This window comes from Haliotis rubra, unplaced genomic scaffold, assembly GCF_003918875.1.
Source record: "Haliotis rubra isolate DU_JTF1 unplaced genomic scaffold, ASM391887v1 Scf311, whole genome shotgun sequence".
NCBI lineage: Eukaryota > Metazoa > Mollusca > Gastropoda > Lepetellida > Haliotidae > Haliotis > Haliotis rubra.
Window position 1 is genome coordinate 317,544 of NW_025766982.1, and position 27,711 is coordinate 345,254.

At 40.0% G+C, this 27,711-nt stretch overlaps 1 protein-coding gene across 1 annotated transcript in view; it reads left to right on the forward strand.

The window, feature by feature from the left end:
- The window catches only part of LOC124283267 (probable glutathione S-transferase 7), a 28,436-nt gene extending 13,255 nt beyond the window's left edge, over positions 1–15,181 (forward strand). The window contains exons 3-5 of the mRNA XM_046719295.1: positions 13,771–13,886; positions 14,284–14,388; positions 14,794–15,181. Of these exons, the coding sequence (XP_046575251.1) occupies positions 13,771–13,886; positions 14,284–14,388; positions 14,794–14,949 (377 nt within the window). The 3' untranslated portion in view covers positions 14,950–15,181. The remainder of the gene's footprint in view (positions 1–13,770; positions 13,887–14,283; positions 14,389–14,793) is intronic.
- The last annotated feature ends 12,530 nt before the right edge of the window (positions 15,182–27,711 follow it).

Below are 27,711 nucleotides of genomic sequence, written 5' to 3' on the forward strand. Positions count from 1 at the left end.
AAGAGAGCGAACGGACGACAAAAATACATATAAATAATGTTTTTCGTGAATTATATAACCTATTTCATGAAATCTTAAGATTTAGATCACCCGGTAGTGGTGATTAAATACATTTATTCTCAAGATCGATTTGCTTTGCTTCGGAAACAATTTTGAAAAATGAAGAAAGATCAAACTGACCAGTTTTTTATCAAATTAGGGCATAACATCCCACCTTGACGGGAAAAATGAGGTAAGATTACATATGAGTATTTCTCGTCGGAATGATTCAGAGGGGACAGGTGACTGGAAACACAGAAACTACAGGCAAACTTTGAGAAATTGTATATCTTGGTACTGAATTAGAGTTTTCTGTTTGTTTGTTGTTTAACGCCGCACTCGTAAACTTTCGAGTTATATGGCGGCAATCTGTCAATAATCGAGTCTGGTCCAGACAATCCAGTGATCAGTATCATGGGAATAGATCTACGCATTCGGAATATGATGTCAATCAAGTCAGCGTGTCTGACCACCCGATCTGGTCAAGTCAAAACATTGATCACACAACGGTCTCGTTTCCTGTTGACTGGGTTCCATCCTTTTGCGCAACTAAGTACAATAACCATTCCAGAATTTTGAGACCAATTAATTTAACTGGATACATAAATATACTCTGCAGGAAAAAAACAACGTCAGTACGAATTCAAAATTAGATAGGCACTGTAATCAAATCATTACAGAAATGGACATAATAAGCGTATGAAAAACATTTTTTGTGTACGATATCTTGACACATCAATGAATAACTCAGCATAATTCAAAGACATTACGTGAACGTTTGCAGTCCATTCAGACTCTTGACTTCAGTATCTAGTGTGACCACCGCGAGCGGCAATAACTGCAGCACAGCGTCTATACATGGAGTGCACCAATCAATTGATGGCCACTGGCACCTGGAACCACACGCTAAGAAAGGCCTGTCGCAATAAATCGGCTGTGTTCGGCCTTGGTATGACATTATTCAGTCTCCTCTGAATTTCATCCCAAAGATGTTCAATTGGGTTTAATTCAGGACTAAGGGCTGGCCACTGCATAATGTTGACACCATTCTGCTGTAGGAAGTCACGTGTAGCTCTGGCGGTATGGGCCCGGGCGTTATCATGATGGAAAATGTTGTTCCCGTGACTTGCGAAATGTGGTATGACGTGGGTCTGAGAGCTTGGTCGATGTAGCGCATCGCTGTGATGCAGCCTCCTCTCCCTGGACCAAGGTACTGGAACACCACAGGACCCGCTCTAGGCCTATTCCTACCCACACCATGATGGGATCCCTATCTTTCGACTCTAGAAAAACGTTAGCAAAACCCACTCAAACCCATCCATTCGTCGTGCAAATGACGTTAGTGCCAAATCAGGTTTTGCACGTGCAGTCGATCACGTGATCTTCGCATCAAAGTTGTCTTCATATGCACGTGTTTGCATTGGCCTCAAGAATTGAAAAAACACTTTTAAACCACAGTTCTAACGGTACTTGAAATGCCACGATTGTCAAATGTGCAACGTGAACGTGCCGTTGGCATGTTGCAAGCGGGAAGATCAGTTATTGACGTCGCAAGAGCAATGGGATGCAGCCGTCGTACTGTGTATGACTTGCGAGGTCGTCTACAACAAACTGGCACCACTTCTGATCGCCCAAGGTCGGATCGTCCACGTGTGACGTCACGAGCAGAAGACCGTCAAATCGTCCTACGTCACCTACGTGACAGATTTCTGCCGGCTACACGAACCAGGGCAGAGATGTTTAGAGGTCGACTGTCCTCACAGACCATTCGAAATCGGTTGCGGGCTGCCAATCTCCATTCTCGACGTCCATATCGTGGGCCAATATTGACGCCGTTTCATCAACGTCAACGTCTGCTGTGGGCCCAACGTCACCCCCGATGGACCCAGAAAGACTGGAATCGAGTCGTCTTTAGCGATGAATCCAGGTTTACCCTCAGATTCGCGGACGGCAGGCGACGTTGTGAATGGTATGCCCAATGTTGTGTACAGGAAATCGACAGATTCGGGGGCGGAAGTTGCATGGTGTGGGGTGCTTTCTGTGGGAACAACCGTTCCCGACTTCTGGTCATCCGTGGAAACCTCACAGCTGCTGCTTACCGCAACCAGGTGCTCACCCCTGAATTCTTTCCTTTCATGGCGGCTCATGGCCCAGGTCTACAGTTCCAGCATGATAATGCTCGGCCGCATACCGCGATGTTGACACGAAATTTCCTTCAAAACGCTGGAATCAACGTCATGGACTGGCCATCGAGGTCCCCTGACCTTAATCCAATAGAGCACGTTTGGGATGCACTGTGGAGAAGGCTTCGTGGTCTTATTAACCAACCTCAGAATTTGCAGGACCTTGGCGCTGCCTTGCAAGAGCAATGGCGCAGAATCCCCAACCACGTGTTTACAAGCATCAGGCAGTCGATGAGGAGACGGTGTTTGGCAGTGGTGAATGCGCGGGGCGGCCATACACGATATTGAACTGAGAAATTTCGCATTTTTATTCTTGTGACTTGAAATTCTGTATACGCATGTTTTGGAACGGCGGTGTAGCCTAATGGAACTGATTATGGCACTGTCAGTGTATCGAGTACATCACACAGATCTCAGCAATGAAATAATAACAATTTAAACATCTTACCATCTCTTGTTCTTTTATAGTGCCCTGAAGAAAGAATGTGAAGTTTCTTTTTTTGACTCAGTATAGTTAGTACTGGAAGCACTGACATGTTTGTCTCTGTGTTGATATACAGTTACTTTCATATTTGGCCTGTGCCCAGTCTGGAGAGAAAATGTTTGGCTCAATATTCTTGCCATCAAAATCATCATGGGTGATTGTTGCCTCCCCAGCGACCTCACTGATGTTACATTCAACATCACAAGTATCCACCAGAGTTAAGTGGGTCAGCTGATACAGTCCAGGAAAAGTCAACTGTGTATTAGCATTCTTGGTAAACTTTAATTCAACAATGAAGGGAGCAAAGGTGTTATTGTTAAAGGTCACAATTTACTTGTTAAACCCTAGGGGGTAAAATACATAAATCACTAACTGGCATCGTTATAAATGAAACCCCGTCATTAAAACTACTCATTTCGACCTTTAATTGACTTAAATCGACCTTTTTGACAACAGTGCACAATTCTCACCCGCGAACGAAATTTCAACCAATCAGGCGGCGCGACTCTGTGACGTCATATGAGGAATAGCTTTGAGGGCCGATGCAGAATTCATCTACATTTTAGGGGGTAAATTATCTTGTTTACAGGCTTGTATAAACCTGAAATCGTGACAATTGTTGTGGAAAATGAAAGCTATATGTTCTCACAATCTACTGTCATTTAATTTTGTCTCCTGCTTTGCCTAGTTTCCGAGTTACAACTTGTTTTCATAGACGCTTCTGTCACAATTGATTGGTGTCGTTAGGCCCTATTTGTATAATGACTGATCCAAATTGATCCCATTTCTGTGTTTTTTACCTCGATATTTAATCATGTCATGTAAAATCTGTTTGTATTCTCAAAACAGTGTCGGCCCATAAGTTTTCACATGCAATACAGCAATTAATACTCCTTGTTGTAACCCGTGTTAGGTGGTATAAACCTACACATGTTATTTGTCATCATTCACTTGATGGTCAGTTAATGAATTTATAACAGGTATAATTAGTGGTAACACACTTAGATTACCCGACAAAGGTTCCCATTTGGCATTTCTTGTGTCTGGAGTAAATATTCAACATTATGAACATCGATCAAAGGATTAACCGATAACACGCTGATTGATTAATTACTTTTATCTTACACAGCGGAATTGTCAAAGGTAGTGTTTATGTATGTAGATTTACTAATCTATACTGAATACACTCTGCCGTGTCGGTGTCTGCGTAAAACAACGTCCTTCTTTCAAAGGATTAACCGGCAATACATTGATTGATTGCCCATTATTGGCTAACTAAATTACTGTTTTTAATGAAAGGCGGACATTATGCAATTAGTTGCCAGGTGTGCTATCTTGGGTGACCAATGAGACTATACACCAATACCTGAAAAGATTTATCACTTTTTCGTATATTAAACTGTTAAAAGACACATCATTTGGAACAGTTTTGTGGATATTGATGGATACATTCCTCAAACAAGGTAATGGCCTGATATTGTTCCTATAACTTTAATCTGTTTTAATTTTAATATTTGCATTTTGTTTTTAATCATTTGTCGTAGCATTCAACAGAATCATTGTTTTCGCCGTGAAGTGTAATGAGACAGACAACATACACTAGGGTGTGTGTGCGAATTATGATTCACATTGGCAAACTATAAAATGTCTAGATATTACAGTTCTGTTATAAATTCACTATAAGTATCAGCAGATCGTCAGCTTTTTATTTAGTTTCAAAATGCATAAAAGTATGATAATAAACTAATTAGGATTATAAGACCAAATATAAAGACGCACATTGACTAGTATCTACATACTGGTGAGTGGACATTAACCATGTGAATGTAGCAAGAAATTTATCGCGCAGTATTGTGACTTCGACCCCCACCTCGCTTCCGTGGAAGAAATCGTTATGTTATAAGTTGTGTCATGCAAAACCCTTTTGGTTATGATTCCAATACATATTTAACTACGAGTAGAAAGTAGTTTTGATTTTCTAACTTGATGAAAACAAACTATAATCTCATTAATTCTAACAGACTTTACGATTTTCAAAAATGGCGGCGCCCTGTCAGGAACATCCGCCAGTCTGTGGATAAATGCTATTTAGGTTTGTTTTCACCGAGTTACAAAATCAAAACTACTTTCTACTGGTAGTAAAATATGTATTTTATTGATAGCCAATAGGATTTTGCATGACATAGCGTATAACATAACAATTTCTCTCCTGGCAGCGAGGTGGGTGTCAATATAATACTACTTACAATATTATTGTTACTTCGACCACAACCTCACTTCCGAGGAAGAAATCGTTATGTTACAAGTTGTGTTATGGAAAATCTTTATGGTCATCAATCATATACATATTTTACTATAACTAGTAAAAGTAGTTTTGATTCTTTAACTTCCGTGAAGCGATCTGAACACAAGTAAGATATCGTTTCAGGCTTCCACAACGCTCGCTTCGCACTCACAAACATAACCCATTTAGCACGAACTGCGGGATCCTGTGGAAATCTGTGCATGGTGACACCATCACCCGACCCTAGGAGCAATTGACGACAAAGCAACGATTCGGCATGTCGTCGTTCATGTCGAAATCATCAAAATGATAGGCGTGCTACACACTTTCTATACAACTAACTGAAAATCGTTCCTCATATGACGTCACTGCAGTGCTCTGGCGACAGAGTTACGTAACCTGTCTGTGGTTTCGTTGGCGGGCGAGAGGGAAGCAGGCGACTTTTGGCCACTTTTAATCGCTCGGTATTAATTAACCACAAGTTTTAAAGAATAAATTTGGTGTTCCGCATAAGACTAACCACAAATCTTTCATATGTAATGGTTAAAGAGTAACAAAAACAAAGTTTAGTGGTTCTTTAAACGTCGAACCTCTATTGCAGTATCCCGAGGCACGGCAGCACGTTTCAGGCATCGTAATATTGCTGCGCATTTGAAATCGACCGTGCAACAAACTTTGCACGCCATCATTATGCCGGGAGTACACTAAGGACCGAAGTGATTGGCGTCATCTAATGGCGAAGCTGTAAGGGGAGATAACTGATGAATGTTCCCCATTACTTCATCGAGACCGCCTTAGGCTGTTGACAGGGTCGGACGTGCTTGTCAGCCGCTCCGCTGTAAGGGCCTGTGTTGGGTCTAGAATTTGATATTCATAACTGCGTTTGGCTTATATTTCAATTTGGCTTATTTTGCCATATTTGTGTGTGTTGTTGTCTCGCGTTGACTTACCGCACCACGTGGCCTCGGTTTTCGCGCATTGTGTCTGCGTGAAATTTTTCATTTCCTCTTGGTCACAGGAATATTTGGGTATGGAGAGCGACACTAATGGGGATGGGGATGATAATATTCACTCAACCTCATTTGAGGAAACCTCGACAGATGCTGAATTTGCAGAGAAATGCGTGTCAATGATTTCCAAACGTTTGAAACGAAAACATGAGGATGACCGAGTTGTAAGTGGTACGACTTCGTCATTACCTATCAAATTTGTTGTCATTATTACTTCTGTTGACCCAAGATTACGTTTGACAAACTTGAGTCCAATTGCTTTGGCTCGGGATATCCATAAAAACATTGGTGATGTGGAGTATGTAAACACTGGAAAAGGGAGATTTAGTGATACACTGCAGGTCTGCTGAGCAACTTAACATTGCACTGAATGTAGCGTGTGTCTGTGACGTTCGTGTCAAGAGTTCTGTCCCAAAGAGCCTTAGTGAATCTAAGGGAGTTATTTACAATGTTGACACAGATGTAAATGAGGATGAGATAGTTGAGCAATTGAAAAGTCAAAAGGTTAAAAGTGCCCAAAGACTTTTGCGTGGAAACGAAAAGGAACTTACTACTTCCATTCTTCTTACTTTCTCAACCCCACATTTGTGTTAGGATGTATTATCAGTCCTTTTGTGTGCGTCTGTATATCCCACCAGCTATTAAATGCTACAATTGCCAGAATTTTGGCCATGACTCAACCCAATGTAAAAGTAAAAAGCCTGTATGTCCCAGGTGCAGTGATGAGCACAAAGTAGAAAATTGTTCGGAAAAAGGATCGAAGTGTTGCAATTGTGGTGGTAGCCACAGTGCTGCCTACAAGGGATGTGAGAAATACAAAGAGGCAGTATCTGTGCAAAGGGTACGAGTAGAGAGTAAACTGTCTTATGCTGAAGCAACTCGTATAGTCGAAGTCCACTCCAACTCCATCTTATGCAGCTACTGTAACCGCCGCTCAGAAATCACGATCTGTGTCGGTACAAGCCTCAACAGTTGGAACCCGTCCTGTTCCTCTTGCAGCTACATCTGGGCCTAACCCTACCTGTATTTGTAAATGTCAGTCACGAGAGTCAAATTTAAGCCAGAGTGTATCAAATCCACCTGTTACAGCTCAAGTCAGCTCTCCACAGGTAGTCAATCCATTTCTTAGTACTTCTCAAACCTTTTTAACGTTCTTGTTTGTGGTGATTTCAGGATGCTTTAATGCAACAACCAAAGAGGAACAGATTAATCGTCTTGTGTCGGCGGCAAAAATACATCTTCACATCGATGTTCCTAGTGATCTGTTGAGTGAGGTACATGTGGAGATGAATGATGGATAAAGCTTTAGTATTCCTGACCATAATGCAATGGAATGCACAAAGTTTTGTTGCACATGGGGATAATTTAAAGCATTTTCTATCAAATAGGTCACCACTGCCGGATATTATTTGTGTACAGGAAACTTTTCTTTGGCCAGAGAGTCATTTTAGAATTAATGGCTATTTTGGTCTACGTCAGGACAGACTAACCAGCAATCCGAATACTAAAAATCCTCGGAGAGGTGGTTGTGCTATATTTATTAAGACTGATTTGTCGTATCAGGTTCAAGAATTACCAAATACAGTGTATGAGGCTAACGCAGTAAAAAATCATTATGAGGAAGATAAAGCGATTACTATTGTTAATATTTATAATACAGGTAAGCCAAACGTAGATGAATATTTGAAATTAATTGATCCCAATGGAGGCCCATATTTTATATGTGGGGACTTTAACAGCCATAATATGTTTTGGGGAAGCAACAAGACGGATTGGCAGATTGTTGAACAATTTTTCGATAAAGCAGATCTTGTCCTTTTAAACGATGGTAAAATGACCCGCATGGATCTTGGCAAATGGACTTTTTCTACTTTAGATCTATCAATGATATCATCACACATATCCAGTAAGTGTAACTGGGATGTAGTTCAGGAAGATGCGTTAGGTAGTGACCATTTTCCTGTTTTTACTGAAATTCAGGTTTGACCATATCGTGATTCTTGTGATAATTTCCCTCTGTGGAAATTCAAGAAGGCTAATTGGGCACTTTTTTCTAGTCTGTGTACTGAACATATTACATCCGATCTTATAAATGGTGAAGTTAATATGTCTAATGAAATGTCACAACACAATTAATAAGAATTGCAGAAGAGTCCATTGGAAAATCGTCTGTTAAGAAAGTCCCGACAAAGTCCTGGTTGAATGACAGCTGTGAAAAAGCCAATATCGCAAGGAAAAAAGCATATAATAAGGTTCGCCACTCGTCATTGCCATGTGATTTGGCTGATTTTCGTAAGAAACGAGCTACGTTCCAACGTATTGTACGGAGTACAAAACGATTGAGCTGGAGGGAATATATTTCTAATATTAATAGATTTACATCATTAACTAGTATCTGGTCCAAGGTGAAAACGATCGGTGGAAATAATATTCGTTCACCTATACCGGTAATGGGAGAAGCTGGAGAACTCGTATCAAAAAGTCAGAAAGTAAATGCTCTTGTTAAACAATTTAAATCTGTTAGCAGTTCTGAAAATTATTGTCATGAATTCAGAGAATATAAACAAGTCTTTGAAACAAACTTTATGCCTGAAATGTCTTCTGCCATGTTGGAAAGTAGCTTTGAAATCAATACAGCTATCACTCATGATGAACTTAAGGCAGCCATATCAAGAACATATAATTCGGCACCAGGCGCGGATGAGTTGTGCTATGAAATGTTTAAGCATATACCAGATTCTACTCTAGCTGTTATTCGGGAACTGTTGAACTTAAGTTGGTGTTCTGGATCCTTGCCTAGGACATGGAGACATGCAATAATAGTTCCAGTGCCCAAACCAGGAAAAGATCCATCGCTTCCTGCATCATATAGACCGATTGCTCTCACTTCTAATTTATGTAAAATCATGGAGAGAATAGTTACTAATCGCCTGAACTATTATCTTGAACGAAATGAGCTTCTTACCCACATCCAGCCAAGATTCAGAAAGGGGCGTTCATGTATAGATCAGCATGTTCGTCTTGAAACTGAAGAACAGAAAGCTTTATGCAACCAGGAATACATGTTGTGTGTATTCCTTGATATCGAAAAGGCTTATGACATGATTTGGAGAAATGGTTTGCTTTTTAAATTGTGGAAACTTGGAATTAGAGGCAACATGTTCAAGTGGATATGGTCATTTTTGTCCGAAAGAACCATTCAAGTTCGCATATGTCAAGAACTGTCAGGCGTGCATATGATTGAAAATGGTACCCCACAAGGAAGTGTAATAAGTCCAGTTTTATTTAATATTATGATCAATGACATTATCGAGGACCTTCCTCTAAACATGAATGCAGCACAGTTTGCTGATGACGGATCGTTTTGGAGACGCTTTGGTAATTTCAGTTAGTCATAGAATCTATACAAAACTGCTGAAGTAAAGTCAGTACATGGTGATCGAAATGGGGGTTTAAGATTTCAAAATCTAAATCAGTGGCAATGATGATCACAAGAAGTAAGATCCCTCATGATATCAATTTAACTCTTGGACACCATAAACTGGAAATGGTGTCAGTGTTCAAATGTCTTGGTGTGACAATATATAACAAGTTTTATGGATAACAACTTCTTTATTTTCGTGAGTGCGACGTTTCGATACAGATTCTTGTACCGTTGTCAAGCAAAGAGTGATACATGAAGTGTAGGAGCTGCATATATATACTGTATATAACAATGAAACAACATAATAGACAAAGGAAACAACATAATTGCCATGATTGGCTAAGCAGTAAGCTGATGAAGCCAGTAAAGTACATAAAGGATAGTGAATGGAAGCCAGAGATGTAGTTACAATGAGATGTTTATACAATGGATGCGATGTTTATACAATAGACTGGGCTTGGTGGAGGAGTGGATCATAAGCAGATGGAATGAAGTATCCTTGGTCACGGTTGATGGTAGGCTTGTGGCGTTTGATGTGAATGGCTTCTGTGAGCTTGCGTTTAGTGAAGTCCGTTTGGTTGTTGGCGAGAATGGTGATGTCGGACCACTCTATTTGATGATTGGGGTTGGCTTTGATGTGGTCAGAGATAGCTGATTTGGTGTCGGAATTAGCAACAGAGGTGCGATGTTCTTTGACTCGGGTGTTGATGGGTCGGGATGTTTCACCTATGTAGCATTGTCCACAATCACAGTCTATTTTGTAAATAACACATTTCGGGTTGTTGTTGTTGACGGTGGGTTGTTTTCTTCCGTTGGCATGGAGGAGGTTGTTGAGGCTGGAGGACGCTGAGAAGGTAGTGTCTATTCCTGCCTGTTGTTTCAGGAGTCGGCTGATTTGGTGTGATGGTTTACCAATGTAGGGAATGGATATCTTGATGGGGGCTGATTCTGGTTTAGATCTTTTGGCAGGAGGTGAAAGCGTTGCTTCGATGGTTCTGTTGACTATTTCAGGTGGGTAGTGGTTGCGTTCCACAAAGACTTTCCTCAGGTGTTCAATTTCTTCCTGTAGGTTTGTTGAGCAGATGTTTTTGGCTCTTCTGGTCAATGTAGAGATGACGCCGGTCTTGACTTTAGGTGGGTGGTTGGAGTTGTAGTGGATGTATTGATCCGTATGAGTTGGTTTTCTGTACACGGAGGTCTGGAGTTGGTTGCAGGAGGTGCGGGACACAAGGACATCAAGGAAAGGTAGTTGGTTGTTCTGCTCTGTTTCAACAATTTGATGCAGGGGACCTGATCTTGCTGAGGTTGGAGGACGACGAAGGTGTCATCCACTCACAGTATCTCACCCCCAGCCACCTTATGCCAGAGCAACAGTCAAAATCCACAAGAACCCCGTTAAAACTCGTCTACTAGTCTGTTCCCGTGACACTGTATTCTACAGTACTGCCCAGCACCTTACCCAAGTACTCTCCCCATTAGGTAAATCTGCCAACTCCTTCATCAATGATTCAACTGACTTCTGCTCCAAGATCCGTGACATCACCAACCCAGGTCCAATCATCAGCTACGACGTTGTGGACCTATTCACCAATGTACCTCGGGATGAAGCCCTTCAAGCACTACGTCACAGAATTGACAACCTCCAACAACCCCTCAACACCAGCCTCTCTACCGACTCTATCATCAGCCTCACCTCCGCCTGCATCAACTCCACCTACTTCACCTGGGGCGATGCCATCTATGAGCAAATCCACGGACTTCCCATGGGCTCCCCACTATCCCCATCCTAACAGAAATTTACATGGCCGACCTGGAAGAGAAGGCCCTAGAAACTGCACCCTTCAAACCGTCCTGCTGGTACCGCAAAGTGGATGACACCTTCGTCGTCCTCCAACCTCAGCAAGATCCAAAGCAGCTCCTCGCCCATCTCAACAGCCAACATCCCCGCATCAAATTCACCATTGAAACAGAGCAGAACAACCAACTACCTTTCCTTGATGTCCTTGTGTCCCGCACCTCCTGCAACCAACTCCAGACCTCCGTGTACAGAAAACCAACTCATACGGATCAATACATCCACTACAACTCCAACCACCCACCTAAAGTCAAGACCGGCGTCATCTCTACATTGACCAGAAGAGCCAAAACATCTGCTCAACAAACCTACAGGAAGAAATTGAACACCTGAGGAAAGTCTTTGTGGGAACGCAACCACTACCCACCTGAAATAGTCAACAGAACCATCGAAGCAACGCTTTCACCTCCTGCCAAAGATCTAAACCAGAATCAGCCCCATCAAGATATCCATTCCCTACATTGGTAAACCATCACACCAAATCAGCCGACTCCTGAAACAACAGGCAGGAATAGACACTACCTTCTCAGCGTCCTCCAGCCTCAACAACCTCCTCCATGCCAACGGAAGAAAACAACCCACCGTCAACAACAACAACCCGAAATGTGTTATTTACAAAATAGACTGTGATTGTGGACAATGCTACATAGGTGAAACATCCCGACCCATCAACACCCGAGTCAAAGAACATCGCACCTCTGTTGCTAATTCCGACACCAAATCAGCTATCTCTGACCACATCAAAGCCAACCCCAATCATCAAATAGAGTGGTCCGACATCACCATTCTCGCCAACAACCAAACGGACTTCACTAAACGCAAGCTCACAGAAGCCATTCACATCAAACGCCACAAGCCTACCATCAACCGTGACCAAGGATACTTCATTCCATCTGCTTATGATCCACTCCTCCACCAAGCCCAGTCTATTGTATAAACTTCGCATCCATTGTATAAACATCTCATTGTAACTACATCTCTGGCTTCCATTCACTATCCTTTATGTACTTACTGGCTTCATCAGCTTACTGCTTAGCCAATCATGGCAATTATGTTGTTTCCTTTGTCTATTATGTTGTTTCATTGTTATATACAGTATATATATGCAGCTCCTACACTTCATGTATCACTCTTGCTTGACAACGGTACAAGAATCTGTATCGAAACGTCGCACTCACGAAAATAAAGAAGTTGTTATCCATAAAACTTGTTATATATTGTACCCAATTTATCGATCGCTAAAGGTGTTCAGATTCCCTGATTATCTTTCTGTTTTTGCAGCTGAACTTTTGTCCATTTTGCAAGCATTGAGATGGGTAGATGAACATGACCATGAAGCAATTATCTTTACAGATTCCATGGCAACAATCAAAGCTATAGAAGCTGGTGCAAATGGATCTAGAGATGACATTGTTCATGAGATACATCTTTAAACATGAAGTACATTGCATGCGACATTGTGTGGGTCCCAGCACATGTTGGAATACATGGGAATGAGATTGCAGATAATTTGGCCAAATCCGGGTTACAGTTTCCTGAAGTTGATTTATTTAAATTTCAACCAATCCCTAATAAGATTATGAAAATGTTTTATCGAAATCTGTTACAAGGAGTTGGCAACAGTTGTGGGATACAGGTACTACCGGCCGACATATGTACAAACTTAGACCATCACTAAAATCTGGTCATAAAATTCGTCGTCATAAAAGGCGTGATGAGGTTATTCTTTCACGTCTCAGACTTGGACACTGTGGGCTAAATGCTTACAGGAGTATTATAGATAAGACGGTCTCTTCTAAATGTGGCAATTGCAATTTGGAGACGCCTGAAAACATCGAACATTATCTAATTACATACCCTGGGCATAACAACAAAAGACATAATCTCAGAAGTGCTATACTTGAGGTTGATGATGTATTTTCATTAGAAACAGTTTTGGGCCCCAATATCATGTATGGGTCTGTGCAACGGGCAGTTTTAGATTTTGTCTCGTCATCTGGAAAATATGATGTAATCTAGACAGGCTCTCGAATGACTTAAACAGATTTAGTTCTGTAGTTTTAAATCATTTTAACACTCTGTCATCTGAACCTACTGCTTTTTTATTGAATGAGTATTTCATGTTTCAGAAATGGAAATGATTAAATAAGGTTTTAATCGACATACGTATACATCTATCCAAATTAATAGTGTTGTCGTTTCTTTTATCTTAACTAAACGATTCCTTTTGGCAATGAAATTACCTATGATTGTTTATTAAATCAAGTCAATGTGTTGGGCGCAAATAGGCCTCTTACTGGCCCACGTCGCCCTAAAACCATTACTTCATCCTAGGATCAGCATTCTGACTGAGCTTATTTTGTGTAATTGTTCCCGACATCCAGAGACTCTCATTCGTTTCGTGTGGCTCAAACTAGAGTATTTAAAGACAACCGTCATATAGCTGAGACGTTCTAAACTAAGGCATCAAACACTATGTTGTCTTTCAAAGGATTCCACGGGAGGTCCAACATTGAGCAGATGGAGGTCGACCAAGTGATCGGCATCATCAACGACATCTTCAGTGTCCTCATCAAACAATATTTCGAGAAGGATGAAGAAAAGAAAGTGAGTGTCATCGCCATTATCAATCCAATAAGCTCCAATCAAGCAGTACACTTATTTGATGTAAGCCCAGTGCATAAATTTGGCCTAAACATTGCATGGAAGGAGACTAAGGATCAAATCTTGGATTCAGATCCACGAATAGAGATCTTAGCACAGCAAAGGGATGCAACTCTGCCCCAGCGAACTGGAACTGTAGCACCTTCAAGCAGTGGTCGATCTGTGTTTTCCTTAAATAAGATTATTATTTTGAAACTATTTAGTAATTGTGCTCTCCCCATAACAATTTTCTCAAAACAACACAACAATTTATGTGTAGTGCACAGAGACATGTGTCAGTGAATATTTGATACACAAACAATGTCGTAACAATCTGGAACCTTTTGTTCATTATTCACAGGCTGTCATAACAAAGGAAAACAACAAGAGAACTTTTCCAAAATTCGTCGGTTTCTTTGAGAAGATTTTAAGGAGCAACGGTAACGGATTTTATGTCGGGGACAAGGTAAGTTGGGTGTACATGTCAAACACACATAAACACAGTATTACAGGAGCATGGAACATGGATTTTCGTAATCGGAATACGCTCAGGCTGTGTAATACAAACGACGACATTTCGTAATCTGTCCATTGACCTTTTGATATGTCCAAGGTCGGTCAATGTTGTGTTCAAAATATGACCAAGGCATATATTGATGTTATTATTTTAAAGTTCGTCCATGATATGAGCAAGGTCGGTCAGTGCTATGTCCATGATCTTATCTAGATCTGATCCTAACATGACGTTCCACAACATTAAGGTCGAGATCAAACCAGGAAGGTATGGCTATCAATAATTTCATAATTCCATTGTGTATTGGTATTTGTACTGTACACAGGCTAACCAACATTTGTCTGTATCTATTTACAGCTTGGGTATGCAGATCTCGCCGCCTTTGACACCCTTTCCAAAATGGAAGGAATCAATTTGGATGTTTTTCCCTTGGTAAAAGCAAATAAGGAGAAAGTGGAGTCCAATGAGAGAATTGCAAAATGGCTACGAGAGCGACCGGTCTCCGAATTTTGAACATGCCAAAATGGCAGTCAGATATGCCCAAAATGAAACAAAAGCCAACCATGTTCGCCAAGAGAAAAGGCATTGCTACATAACCGAGTTTGTAAATTGTTTGACAGCTGAAGATCGAAATAGTACAACACTTCCGATTCGGGAATCTATAGCACTTCAGGTGTTCCACTATGGCCAGCGGATTGGGGTTTATATACTACCCATCAGAAGTTTAGACTCACTTAAAGCACTCACTATATCTTATGTATATATATGTCGTACATCGAAGATGAATTTCTCCGCTAAATTGGGGGAACCAACTGCAAGCCTTATGCAGATGAATTGCATGAGGATCATGCATCAAATTGCTGTAAAGCATGTGCAAATATCGTGCATGTGAACAGCTGCGTTTTGGGGTAAAGTTTTGTTAAGAATTCTCCAATTTTCACTGATTTTTATCATTTATTTAACTCGTGACAATAATCTTTTCAACATTACGAATTTGTTTACAATACATCAGTTAATGTATAAACAGTACCTTTAAACAGTATGGAATATTTTGCAAATCTAGTTTAGAACAGTTGACCGAAGTAAGTGGCTACATTTACACTAGTGAGTCTAAACTTTTTGATGGGTAGTATATAAAGCTTCAGATTTTAGTAATAGGTGATTTGTGTCTAGGTGAGGCGATCTCTTTGTAGAATTAGGGCAATCAGCGTTTGATACATGAATATATATTGTGCTGTATAAGAATTATGTATCTAAAAGATTTAACTAGAATTTCCTAGGACTGCCAATTGTTTCGATCCTTGTCCCATTTTAAAGAATATTCATAAATTCTTCTGCTTTAAATTAATAAATATATAGCTTGCCTCAGATGATCTTCTTTTTACGAAAACACATCAGGAAACAACCACAAGTAACACACATAACAACATCCAAAACAAGTTCTATATTACAACTACCACAATTCACACAAACATTTAATAACCATGAAACAGCCATATAATATGAGATGGACAAGGCACTTGCATGCCTCGCCTCGTAAATATGGACATTGTTATTGTAGAGTGTGACCACCTGATCTCGTTAGTTAGATCCATCGTCTGTAAATAGGCTAGATTTGGCCTCACATTCATGACTGACATTTTGGTCTCCGAGTTGAATCATTTGGGATACGATAACATGAATCTACTGAGTCAGTCAGCGTGGCCACTCGATCCCGTTTATCGCCTTTACTGACCTGCAAGGGGTCAGGATCTTCACGAAGTTAAATAATACTATGGTATACTGCAGTAGTGCAGTGGTAAGGTGTCTGCCTATCACGCTGAAGGCCCGGGTTCGATCCCAGGTGGAGTCACCTAGGTTCGGGTCCCGAGGTGGGCACATTTTCGTAGTATCCTTGGACAAGATACTTAGATCCACATTGTCTCAGTTCACCCAGCTGTAAAATGGGTACCCGTGAGGATGTGCTGGCAATGTGAGTGTTTAGTTTATTGCGCCTGACAGACTGGCTGTATTCCAGTATCGGATAGTACGATAGTGTTTTATGACCGGGGATAGTAATGTACGTAGCGCCGTGAGCAGGCCATCTGCCTGGATGTGAGCGCCATATAAGCGGACTATTACTATTACTAAATTACACAAGATGGAAAGTTATGCAATGTATATGCCTCGATGAGTTGATACATACAACTACAGTCATCATATTGGATTGAATACATGTATCATTAACATTTTGAACGAAGTAGTTAACACAGAACTTTTTGTTAATCTTAACAAGACCATCTGCACGAAAATTCAAAGAAACAAAGCATTAGACAAACAGGCTTTCCGTGCTCATTCACATGCTTCTTCGTGTATCGCATTAATGTGTACAGACACAAGGACATCGAGTCATCTGAGTTATGTTCTAATTCGTAAACTCAACCGAACATAAAACATTTACAAATAATTACACAACTCTGTATTTGGGTACGTTCACGTCAGCCTGACGTGGCGGCAAGTTTATTGAAATACATGGAATACGAAGTTTACATCCAAGGCTGGAACCGATCTGAATGGCTCCTCAGTGCTGTGTTATCTGGTTTCCAGATCTGTCCATGTGCTCCAGTAGAGATTTCCGATTGGAATTCCTGGAAGCCTGAAACTTAGAAAACGGTTTTAATACATTGTAACATATTCGATATTCATAAATTATTATACTGTCTTACATTTTGAATCACAAATCAACTTCAACTGATTTTTCACTTTCATCATGAATCTTAAGATGGGTCCAGTGACATAGTACACGGTAGGTCCAGTGACGTATTACATGTGTACATGGGAGGCCCAGTGACCAAAATTCAACCTGAATACAGTTTTGCTGTTTAGGAACCACTGATATAAGTTTCACCTGATCCATATTTACCTTGACGGACGGGCGGTCGGGTGGGCACGTATTATATACACAACCACGTATTAGTAAATATATTCATACACGCGAGTCTGATAACCCTTATCGCACACCATCATAAGATACACAGAGTGGGAGTACTCACTGCACAGGGAGCGAGCAACATGCCTTCTTACAAGCTCATCTACACGGACAATAAAGGGCGGGCTGAAGTGTGCCGTCTGTTGTTTGCCTTGGCCGGACAGGAGTATGAAGATGTCAGATGGTCACGGGAGAACTTCCAGGCCGAGAAACAAAGTGAGTGTTGCATGGGAACACCAGACGCGTCAGGAAGTAAAACTGTGTACAGGCACAGGCAGATTTCCATACAATGGAATAACAAAGGCCAGATTATGCAGCAATCACTTGAGGTCCGATTAAGGATAATCTCGAAACGAACAATCGCTTTTTATAATTGTACATTTGACGTGAACAGTCATTGCTATCAGTTTTTGAGCCTATCTATGTTGTTTCGGTTTTTTTCTCATCAAAGTTAATTTTAAGGCCTCTCATTGTGAGGAATTCAAAAGTGAGGGATTGAGTGCGTGCGTGCGTGCGTGCGTGCGTGAGTGAGTCAGCTAACTTAGGTTAGTGTGTGGTTCTGTGACTAGGTATGGTGATGTATAAAATGTAAGGACACTTAGGTTAGGGTGTGGTACTGTGGACTAGCTATGGTGATGTATAAAATGTAAGGACACTTAGGCTAGTGTGTGGTGCTGTGGACTAGCTATGGTGATGTATAAAATGTAAGGACACTTAGGTTAGTGTGTGGTACTGTGAAATAGCTATGGTGATGAATAAAATGTAAGGACACTTAGGTTAGTGTGTGGTACTGTGACTAGCTATTGTGATGTATAAAATGTAAGGACACTTACGCTAGTGTGTGGTACTGTGACTAGCTATGGTGATGTATAAAATGTAAGGACACTTAGGTTAGGGTGTGGTGCTGTGACTAGCTATGGTGATGTATAAAAGGTAAGGACATTTAGGTTAGGGTGTGGTACTGTGACTAGCTATGGTGATGTATAAAATGTAAGGACACTTTGGTTAGGGTGTGTTGCTGTGACTACCTATGTTGATGTATAAAATGTAAGGACACTTAGGTTAGGGTGTAGTACTGTGACTAGCTATGGTGATGTATGAAATGTAAGGACACTTAGGTTAGTGTGTGGTACTGTGAGTAGCTATGGTGATGTATAATATGTAAGGACACTTAGGTTAGGGTGTGGTGCTGTGACTACCTATGTTGATGTATAAAATGTAAGGACACTTAGGTTAGGGTGTAGTACTGTGACTAGCTATGGTGATGTATAAAATGTAAGGACACTTAGGTTAGTGTGTGGTACTGTGAGTAGCTATGGTGATGTATAAAATGTAAGGACACTTTGGTTAGTGTGTGGTACTGTGACTAGCTATGGTGATGTATAAAATGTAAGGACACTTAGGTTAGTGTGTGGTACTGTGACTAGCTATGGTGATGTATAAAATGTAAGGACACTTAGGTTAGTGTGTGGTACTGTGAGTAGCTATGGTGATGTATAAAATGTAAGGACACTTAGGTTAGTGTGTGGTGCTGTGACGAGCTATGGTGATGTATAATATGTATAGACACTTAGGTTACTGTGTGGTGCCATTCTTTGGCTACCTCCCCTGAATACTCGTGTTAGAATTTGTATAGGTTCATGCAAGCGATATAGTCATAAAAAACGTTGATTTAGACTAGATCCCAAATTCTACACAAAGTCCAAAGATCAAAGTGTCAAATATCAACATGAACTGACATAAATACTGACAAAACATGGTTAAATAGTGACATCAAAAGAAAATGAGAATCACTGAGGTATTACAAACAAGTGTATGTAATTTCATGTAATGAATACATAGCAAAGGTCACAATAAACATTGAGAAGAGTATAATGTCATGTTTCCAATATGGTTGCCATGTTAGGCCTATTATGAGCTGGGTTGGAAATCTGAGAGGATTTCACAGGCTGTTAGAAACTACATTGAACAGTTTAAGAACAAAGGCCACAGTATGTACTGGTCAAAATCTAGATGTTTGCAAAATAGACATTGTCCTCACAGTTTTTGCAACCATTTCTTTTTGTTTTTGCTTTCGCACGTACGACTTACAAAAAATGTCCTTAAACGCTTTTCTAAATGGCGGATACCCTAACACATAAACTAAAACATTTAGAAAACAACCAGAAAAAAGCACAACCGTAAACCACTGGCCTTGTGGTAGTATATACTCACTCGTTGACAATATGGGTACAGCTATAAAAAATGGAATCATTGGAAATACATACATGAAAAGAAGAAGCGATACGAAAACAACAGATTTCCGTTTTCTGTCCTCTGATATAACGTTCCTTACATTTGACCTGTCCACATGAACTCCTCTGTGGTCTTCTGTACCAACCCTATTCAGTCTCATGACTGACTGTATGATCCTCATGTAACAGAAAGTCACTACACAAGATGTCAACACTGGACCAAGAAGCACATGTATGGAGAACGATGTGGATATAAATACAGGGAGAGAAAGCAGAAGTCTCGGTTTGTACTGAAACAGGGTGGGTGTTGATATGAATGCCAGACCCACTGCTGTGAGCCAGAACAACCAGCAGAAGAAGATGATGAAGATGACTCTGTCTGTAGTTACCCACAGTTTGTATTTAGTTTGATGACATACAAGAATGTAGCGGTCAACCACGATAAACATTACATTGTAAGCTGAAAGGCAATATACCAACACAGTCATAAAACCTAGAATTTGAACCCAAATGTCATCATACGGGAAGTGATTTAAAAAACCAGAGGGAATGCTAATTACTACTATCAGTATTCCAAGCATCAAGTATAAAGCTGATAAATGTCCAAACATAAGTTTTAATGGTGTTGTAATTTTCGATTTTATGAATACAACAACAGAGATTGTATTTAAGCCAACAACAAGTACAGAAATAATAAGTAAAACAAACAAAGCTGGTTGGTTAACCCCTGATGCGATAGCATTCATTGTAGCGAGTGCTCTAGCTAGGACATAAGCAGGGCTGATACTCGAAATCAAATCGTGTCTGATTTCGATGGTTTATGCAGTAAGCTGCGTTGTAGTTACTGCCAAGATAGCATGACTGTGGAGAATGAATTTACCAAAGATGTGGCGTCTTGGTTCAGAAAAGCCAATGAACATTACTATAAACATAAATTATGTGCCTTTCCGTTCTGAACCGTCTCAACGCCAATGGAGTGCTAGTCAGTGTAGTCCGGGTGAGTCCTTCCTGAAGCAACCATTTATCTTGAGAAATGACTGAAATATCTTCGTCTCCAAGATGTAAGATTTCTGCAAAACAAGGATATTGTCTTTTTTAGGCAGTGTCCAGATGTTTGGAGTAGAGTGGCATGTATTGTAACAAGTGTGATATCATCTGCCAAAACAAGTTTTAATTGATTTGAATTTTGCCTTCGTTAAATTATATACACTCTATACTAGTTCATATGGAAATGGCGCAAAACAGTATCAGAATTATGGGACCTACAAGAACTATACACCTGATAAACGTTAAGTGCTCTATGCAATTTGGACCCTAAGGTTTGAAAAATGGCGTTAGCCCTAAATCTGCGTCATATATACAGAGCATGTGCCATTTCTAGAAAGGGTATTTTTTCAATAAAAGGTCATGACAGTTTAGGAAGTCTTAAATGTGATATTGGTGGACATTGTTGTGAATTTTTAACACAATTGGTACGTGACTTCAGTGTGGACCTCTAAGTTGCCCTAGACAGTTTTAAGGATAATGGCTGCCTCATGCCAGGATGACTTCCACATAACTTTCTGTAAGAGGTAATGGCTGCCACATGCCAGGATGACCACCACAACATCCTCCAGCCAGTTCCCGAAGGTTGACTTTCTGTAAGAGGTAATGGATGCCACATGCCCATATGTCAACTTTCACATCCTCCAGCCAGTTCCTTCTTCGTCAACAGGTTTTTAATTTCTAACTTTATTCATCTTTAATATAATAATAAAATGTTCTCGTCACGATATGGCTGAAATATTGCCGATGTGACGATAAATATTAACTCACTCACTCACTCCAGCCAGTTCCTAAAGATTGGCTTACATTTGAACAACCAAATGTATCTTGTACCTCTGGGATTATAACATCTGTCCCAGTGGCTTGAGACTTGATTTCAGGGCAAGCAAAAGGATCATCGTGGTGTCGTTCTGCTGGGGAATATTTGTTTAGAGCTGTGATATTTCGCGTCGTAGACGGGTCTGGAAGCTAGTGAGTGATTGTCAAAACAACGGTAGAACAATATGGGATGCCGGGTATAATACCTGTACCTGTTGTCCGTCCAATCCTCCTTCACAATGTTCATGTCATGTTTCAAATCATGGCAAAGATAACATCACTCAATGACTGATCATCCAACGAAAGAGACACATGCTTCTTTGTGTGTATGTGTGCTGTTTTGCCGCTAGAAAGTGCTCCCCAATGTGACGTGCAATGAAAACACGCTCCCATTTGAAAAGTGCATCGTCTTCCATGTCCCCATATTCAAGCCATGCTGCCACTATCCCAACTGTCAGTGTAATGATGATTTGTCAACATAGGATCATCCTTTGTATCAAATCTGCTGACGCAAGTTGAATTCGTTAATTTGGTTTCTCAAATGGTGACTACTGTCTGTGGGGCATCCAGTTCTTATGGTGGCTCATTCGGGCCATCGCTTTATCGCCCTGAAGAAATCTAGGCGATATCGCGACAAAGCGATAGCACGACACGATATTGCGATATGGCGACACGATATGGCGATATTGCGATACAGACAAAAACGAAATAGCGATATCACGACACGACATGACGATAACAAGACACGATATAGCGATAACGCAACACGAAATGGCAACAACTCGACACGACATTGCGATAACACGACACAAAATGGCGATAAAAAGACGCGATATGGCGATAACGCGAAAAGGCGATATTGCGATATGGCGACGCGATATTGCGATACAGCGACATTGCGATATGGCGATACAGCGACATTGCGATATGGCGATACAGCGACATTGCGATATGGCGATATGTAGAAAAGCGGGTAAGTTGATTCATTCTTAGGATTCGATAATATATGGTGGCTCATTCGGGCTATCGCTTTATCGCCCTGAAGAAATCTAGGCGATATCGCGACAAAGCGATAGCACGACACGATATTGCGATATAGCGACACGATATGGCGATATTGCGATACAGACAAAAACGAAATAGCGACATTTCAACATTTACATTGGTGTTTGAATTATACCTGAAATGTAATCTATGCTGTTTTTGTTCTATGGAAAATTAAAAAAGAATTACTGTGCTTTTCAAAAACAACCATTTGTGGAAGTTATTTGGACGCTTATAACTTTTGGTGAAGGTTTGTTTGTTTGTTTGTTTGTTTGTTTGCTCTTTAGTCGCCTCTTAGAGCAAGCATTGGTTGCTGATGACAATATTTTAAATATTGTCTGCTCACTCAAACTGGAATAATTTGTGTATGTGTAAATCGGTTTTAACATAATATTTTGGATTACATTGATTCTTGATAAAGTACAGATTCCTGTACGTTATATATGTCAAGTCCCATTCAGGATTCAAAACCACATTTAATTAATCGCCATTTATCGGAGTCAGCAATCTAACCTATTCGGCCATTTCTACAAAAATGGAAGTTTGACAACTGGTAGTCTCGATCACGTACTATAACACATGTTACCTTTGACCACTTTCAAAAGAACATAGTGTATTTTTTTTAAAGAGTTGTGTTACATATCTATTTAGTAGGATTTCTGTACCCAGGATTAGTGAAGGACATGGAACAATTCTATTAGTTACAGATGTTACATTTTGGATTACACTTTGCATTTGTATTACTATACATTGAAACACCAAAGTCAAATGTATTCTGAACTTGTGGGTTGACCTTTCTTTTGTGCTTCAGTTTATCATGAATAACAAAGACATGCAACAAACCTAATAGTTACAGATGTTCATTTAAGATTACACTTTTCAGTTGTATTTCTATACAAAGTCGAATGTTTTCTGAAGTTGTAAGGGAAGTTGCGTGATACCCAGCAGGAAAAATATCTTAAGTTGTGTATACTTACATTTCAGCGTTTCCAGGATCTGTCAGATCCTCCACTTGAAATCTGACGAAATACTTTTATGTCTAGAGTCAGGGCTTCGCATGATACAACTGGTATCTACGGTGTATTTCTCTCACTATAGATTTTAAGTAAAGACTGCCTGCGTAGGAGAAGCTGGTTGTCACACGGGTATTAACGTATAATGTTCTCATTATGAATAACAATACCCCAAACACAGAGCAAGTGTAACCAGATGACTTTTCCCCTGTCGTTTCATACTGAGAGGTTATCAATCCTAATTATCAAAGCATCTGAGCGAGATGCTCCTGTTCAAAACAATCATGGATAATATTTCAAAGCTTGTTAATGAGCTTGTTAGAGCAAACGGTATTTAAGTGATATCACGATGTGTCAGGTTATATAGGAGTGAAGTCTGGAGTAACCCAGGTGGTGGCAAAACTTTAACAAAAATGTACTAGTGCTAAAAAAATAGTATATAGTGTGTTTGACCAAACTTAAATGAAAACAAAAGCATATATAAATAAACATCTGTGTAATTTCAATAGAGTATTCAGTTCTACAGAAATGTACACAATTTCAGTTCATACGACGTCGAAAGTACCGTTTGACTGACACTGAACACAAATCAACAAGGCGCGGTGTTTTCATCAAAATGTCATCAAAATTTATTGAATCAATAGTAATGTGACCACAATAGCTTCAATACGCGCCAAACACGTCGACGCATTGATGACGACGAATGACGTTAGACGTGATCCGTTGCCATTCCTTTAGGAGAAATTGTTTCAGTTGTTGAACGGTGACAGGTGGCGCTGATTTGTCGATCCAGATAGTCCCGTAAGTGTCCTATTGGATTCATGTCGGGAGAACATGCTGCCCACGGCGAAACAGACGACTTTAGCGTTATGCAGAAAGCCATTTGTCAGCCTTGCTGTTTGAGGCCTTGCATTATGGCATCACAACTGACTGTAAAACTTCTTCCCTGCATCTTCGAGCATTCATGTTATCATGAATAATGTGCAGTCTCGTTTTGAAAGCCCGACACACACACACACACACACACACACACACACACACACACACACACACACACACACACACACACACACACACACACACACACAACACACACACACACACACACACACACACACACACACACACACACACACACACACACACACACACACACACACACGCTACCGGTTCCAAACGGTCGGCGCTAAACGTCCACTTATTCGTCTGTAAACACGAGCCCGGCCACCATTACTGAACAGGGAAAACCTACTCTCGTCGGTGAACATCACATGTCGCCAATCACGCATCTGCCAACGTCGAACTCACCTGGCCCTTGTCAATCGACGACGTTGATTTTGAAGAGTCAGACAAATCAAAACATTTCCTGCTGACTTCCTGCTGACTGGGTTTCGTCCTATTGCGCAGCTTTATAGTACAATAACCAGTCCAGAATTTTGAGACCAACTCATTCAACGGGATATATAGATAATAATCAGTATTATTTGATGCATCTAATCACTTGTATATTGCAACACTACGCTCCTTTTAATCCTTGCAAACACGTCGTGCAGCGTGCTCTGTCGTACAGCGTGCTCTGACAAACGGAAATCTGCAAATCGTGGAAATCTCAAAACGAGGCTCGGCCGCTAGAAAGGTTTAGCGGCCTTTTACGGCCTTGATATTATATCAATCACATTGTACTGTAAAAAACTACACTTAATAAGCGCAAAGAACACATAACAGGTGTAACCAGTGAGCCAGATGAATTGTGAATCATTGTACGACCTCTTCTAACAGGGGCAGTCTGTGACGTCTTAGTTAACGACATGCTACCTGAACCTTGACATAAAATATATAATTCGATTTTATTAAACTTTAAAGTTAAGATTAATTTTAAATGCCATTTTCTTATGAAGCAAGGATTCGAATTCAGTGTAACCATAGTTGTTTGTGGTGTCTCTTTTCACTTTCACACGAGAAAATTCGGATCGGCTGAAAAGTAGGTAATTGTCTGAATTGGTTAATGAGACTCATGTTTCGGTTTCGCACTCCGCTAAAGGGTCAACGTGCTCGAATGCCATGTTCTCTTAGTCACCGGTATGTCGAATGATACGCTGCAGGTAACGTCGCCGTTACAAAACGAATTGTCCAGTTAAGACGACCAAGTGTCACACGTGGTCTACCACTTTTGTCTTAGTCGTCCCATCATTCTGATGACAGTTGCTCGGGTATTGCACCATTCCGACAGCTCTCGCATTTGTGTGTTCCTTTTTACTACTGTGTTGCGTAGGCTGTTTTATACCGTCAGAATGCACGTGCATTTCTTGTTACATAAGAAAAGTCGTTTTGGATTTTTTGCGAAGTTTAGGCGATTCGTTAACTTGTTTCGCCGTTTCCCTCCGTAAAGGATGGGTCTTACACATCGTCTTTACTTTTTAAAAATATTTGGTGGTGTATAGTTTGTTTCGAGCACTAATATATTATGCTAGAAACATACTATATGCATGACATTTCAATTGAAGCTGTGTTATTTATTCATTCATATTTTTACCATCAAACTTCATGACATGTCAACATATTTGATAATGTAAACTGGTTTCACTTTTGGTTGGAATGGGGGGTGGATATGAGGGTTTGTTTGTTGTATGACTCCGCATTCAGCAATATTCCAGCTATTTGGCGGCGGCTTGTAAATGATCTAGTCTGAGATCAAAGTAATCATCAATGAAGATAGATAAAGTTACATGTATTGGCATGCATTTTAACGACATAATCGTTAATGGGGATGATTAAGGTTTTTCAAACATACATTTACGACATAATCGTTAATGGAGCTAAGGAGTTAATGGGAATACATAAATATTTCAACATACATTTTAACGACATACTCGTTAATGGAGCTAAGGTTTTTACATATATTTAGTGTGTTATGAGAATGTGTTTTTGTTAAGTAAGATGTCACAGTGATTAACTTTTAGTTATATGGGTCACAAAAGTTTGTAGCGCTGAGAAGCTGGAAGTGTGATCTAAATGGTCGTAGTGAGGCGTGGCTATTGCTCAACAAATCCAGAACTGTTTAATAGGTACTTAAGGACCGGCTGCTGAGATGTTCGACGGGACTTTGAGGACCGCTTTGGATTTACGCTCATCTGTCTGCTAACATCGAGTTACGACACCTTGTCTACTTACTTTCATATGACCTCGCCAGCACTGAATATTCAACAACCGTCAACATCAAGACTCCGGTAATTATAAACTTATAATTAATATTTTAGATTTGTGACCCAATATTTTAGATTCGTAACTCAAAAGTATTGTTTTAGAATCTGTATTGGCATTCATTGTAACCTTGCTCATTGTTTTTCAACATATGTTTGAATATTTTGACTTGCCTGTGTTTTATTTTGATGGTTTAAAGGAGACTCACAAACCTTTTGTCACGGCTATTGCTTAACCGTAACAAGTAACATATTCGTTAATGGGAAGTTTTCAACATACATTTTAACGACATAATCGTTAATGGAGCTACGGTTTTTACATATATTTAGTGACATATTCATTAACGGGAATACATAAAGTTTTCAACATACTTTCAACGGCATACTCGTTGATGGAGCTAAGGTTTTTACATATATTCAGTGACATATTCGTTAACGGGGATGAATCAAGTTTCAACATATATTTTAAAGACATAATCGTTAATGGCGACATGGTTTTATATATATTTAATGACATATTCGTTAATGGGGATACATAAATATTTCAATATTCATTTAAACTACATAATCGTTCAAGGAACAAATGTTTTACATATATTTAGTGACATATTCGTTAATGGGGATACATAAAGATATCAACATACATTGTAACTACATAATCATTAATGGAGCTAAAGTTTTTACATATATTTAGTGATATATTCGTAAATGGATTGCATAAGGTTTTCAACATACATTGTAACTACATAATCATTAATGGAGCTTAGGGTTTTACATAAATTTAACGACATAATCGTTAATGGAGCTAAGGGTTTTACATATATTTAGTGACATATTCGTTCATGGGGACACATATAAATATCAACATACATTTTAACAACATAATCGTTAATGGAGCTAAGGGTTTAACATATATTTTAGTGACGTATTCGTTAATGGGAACACATAAATAT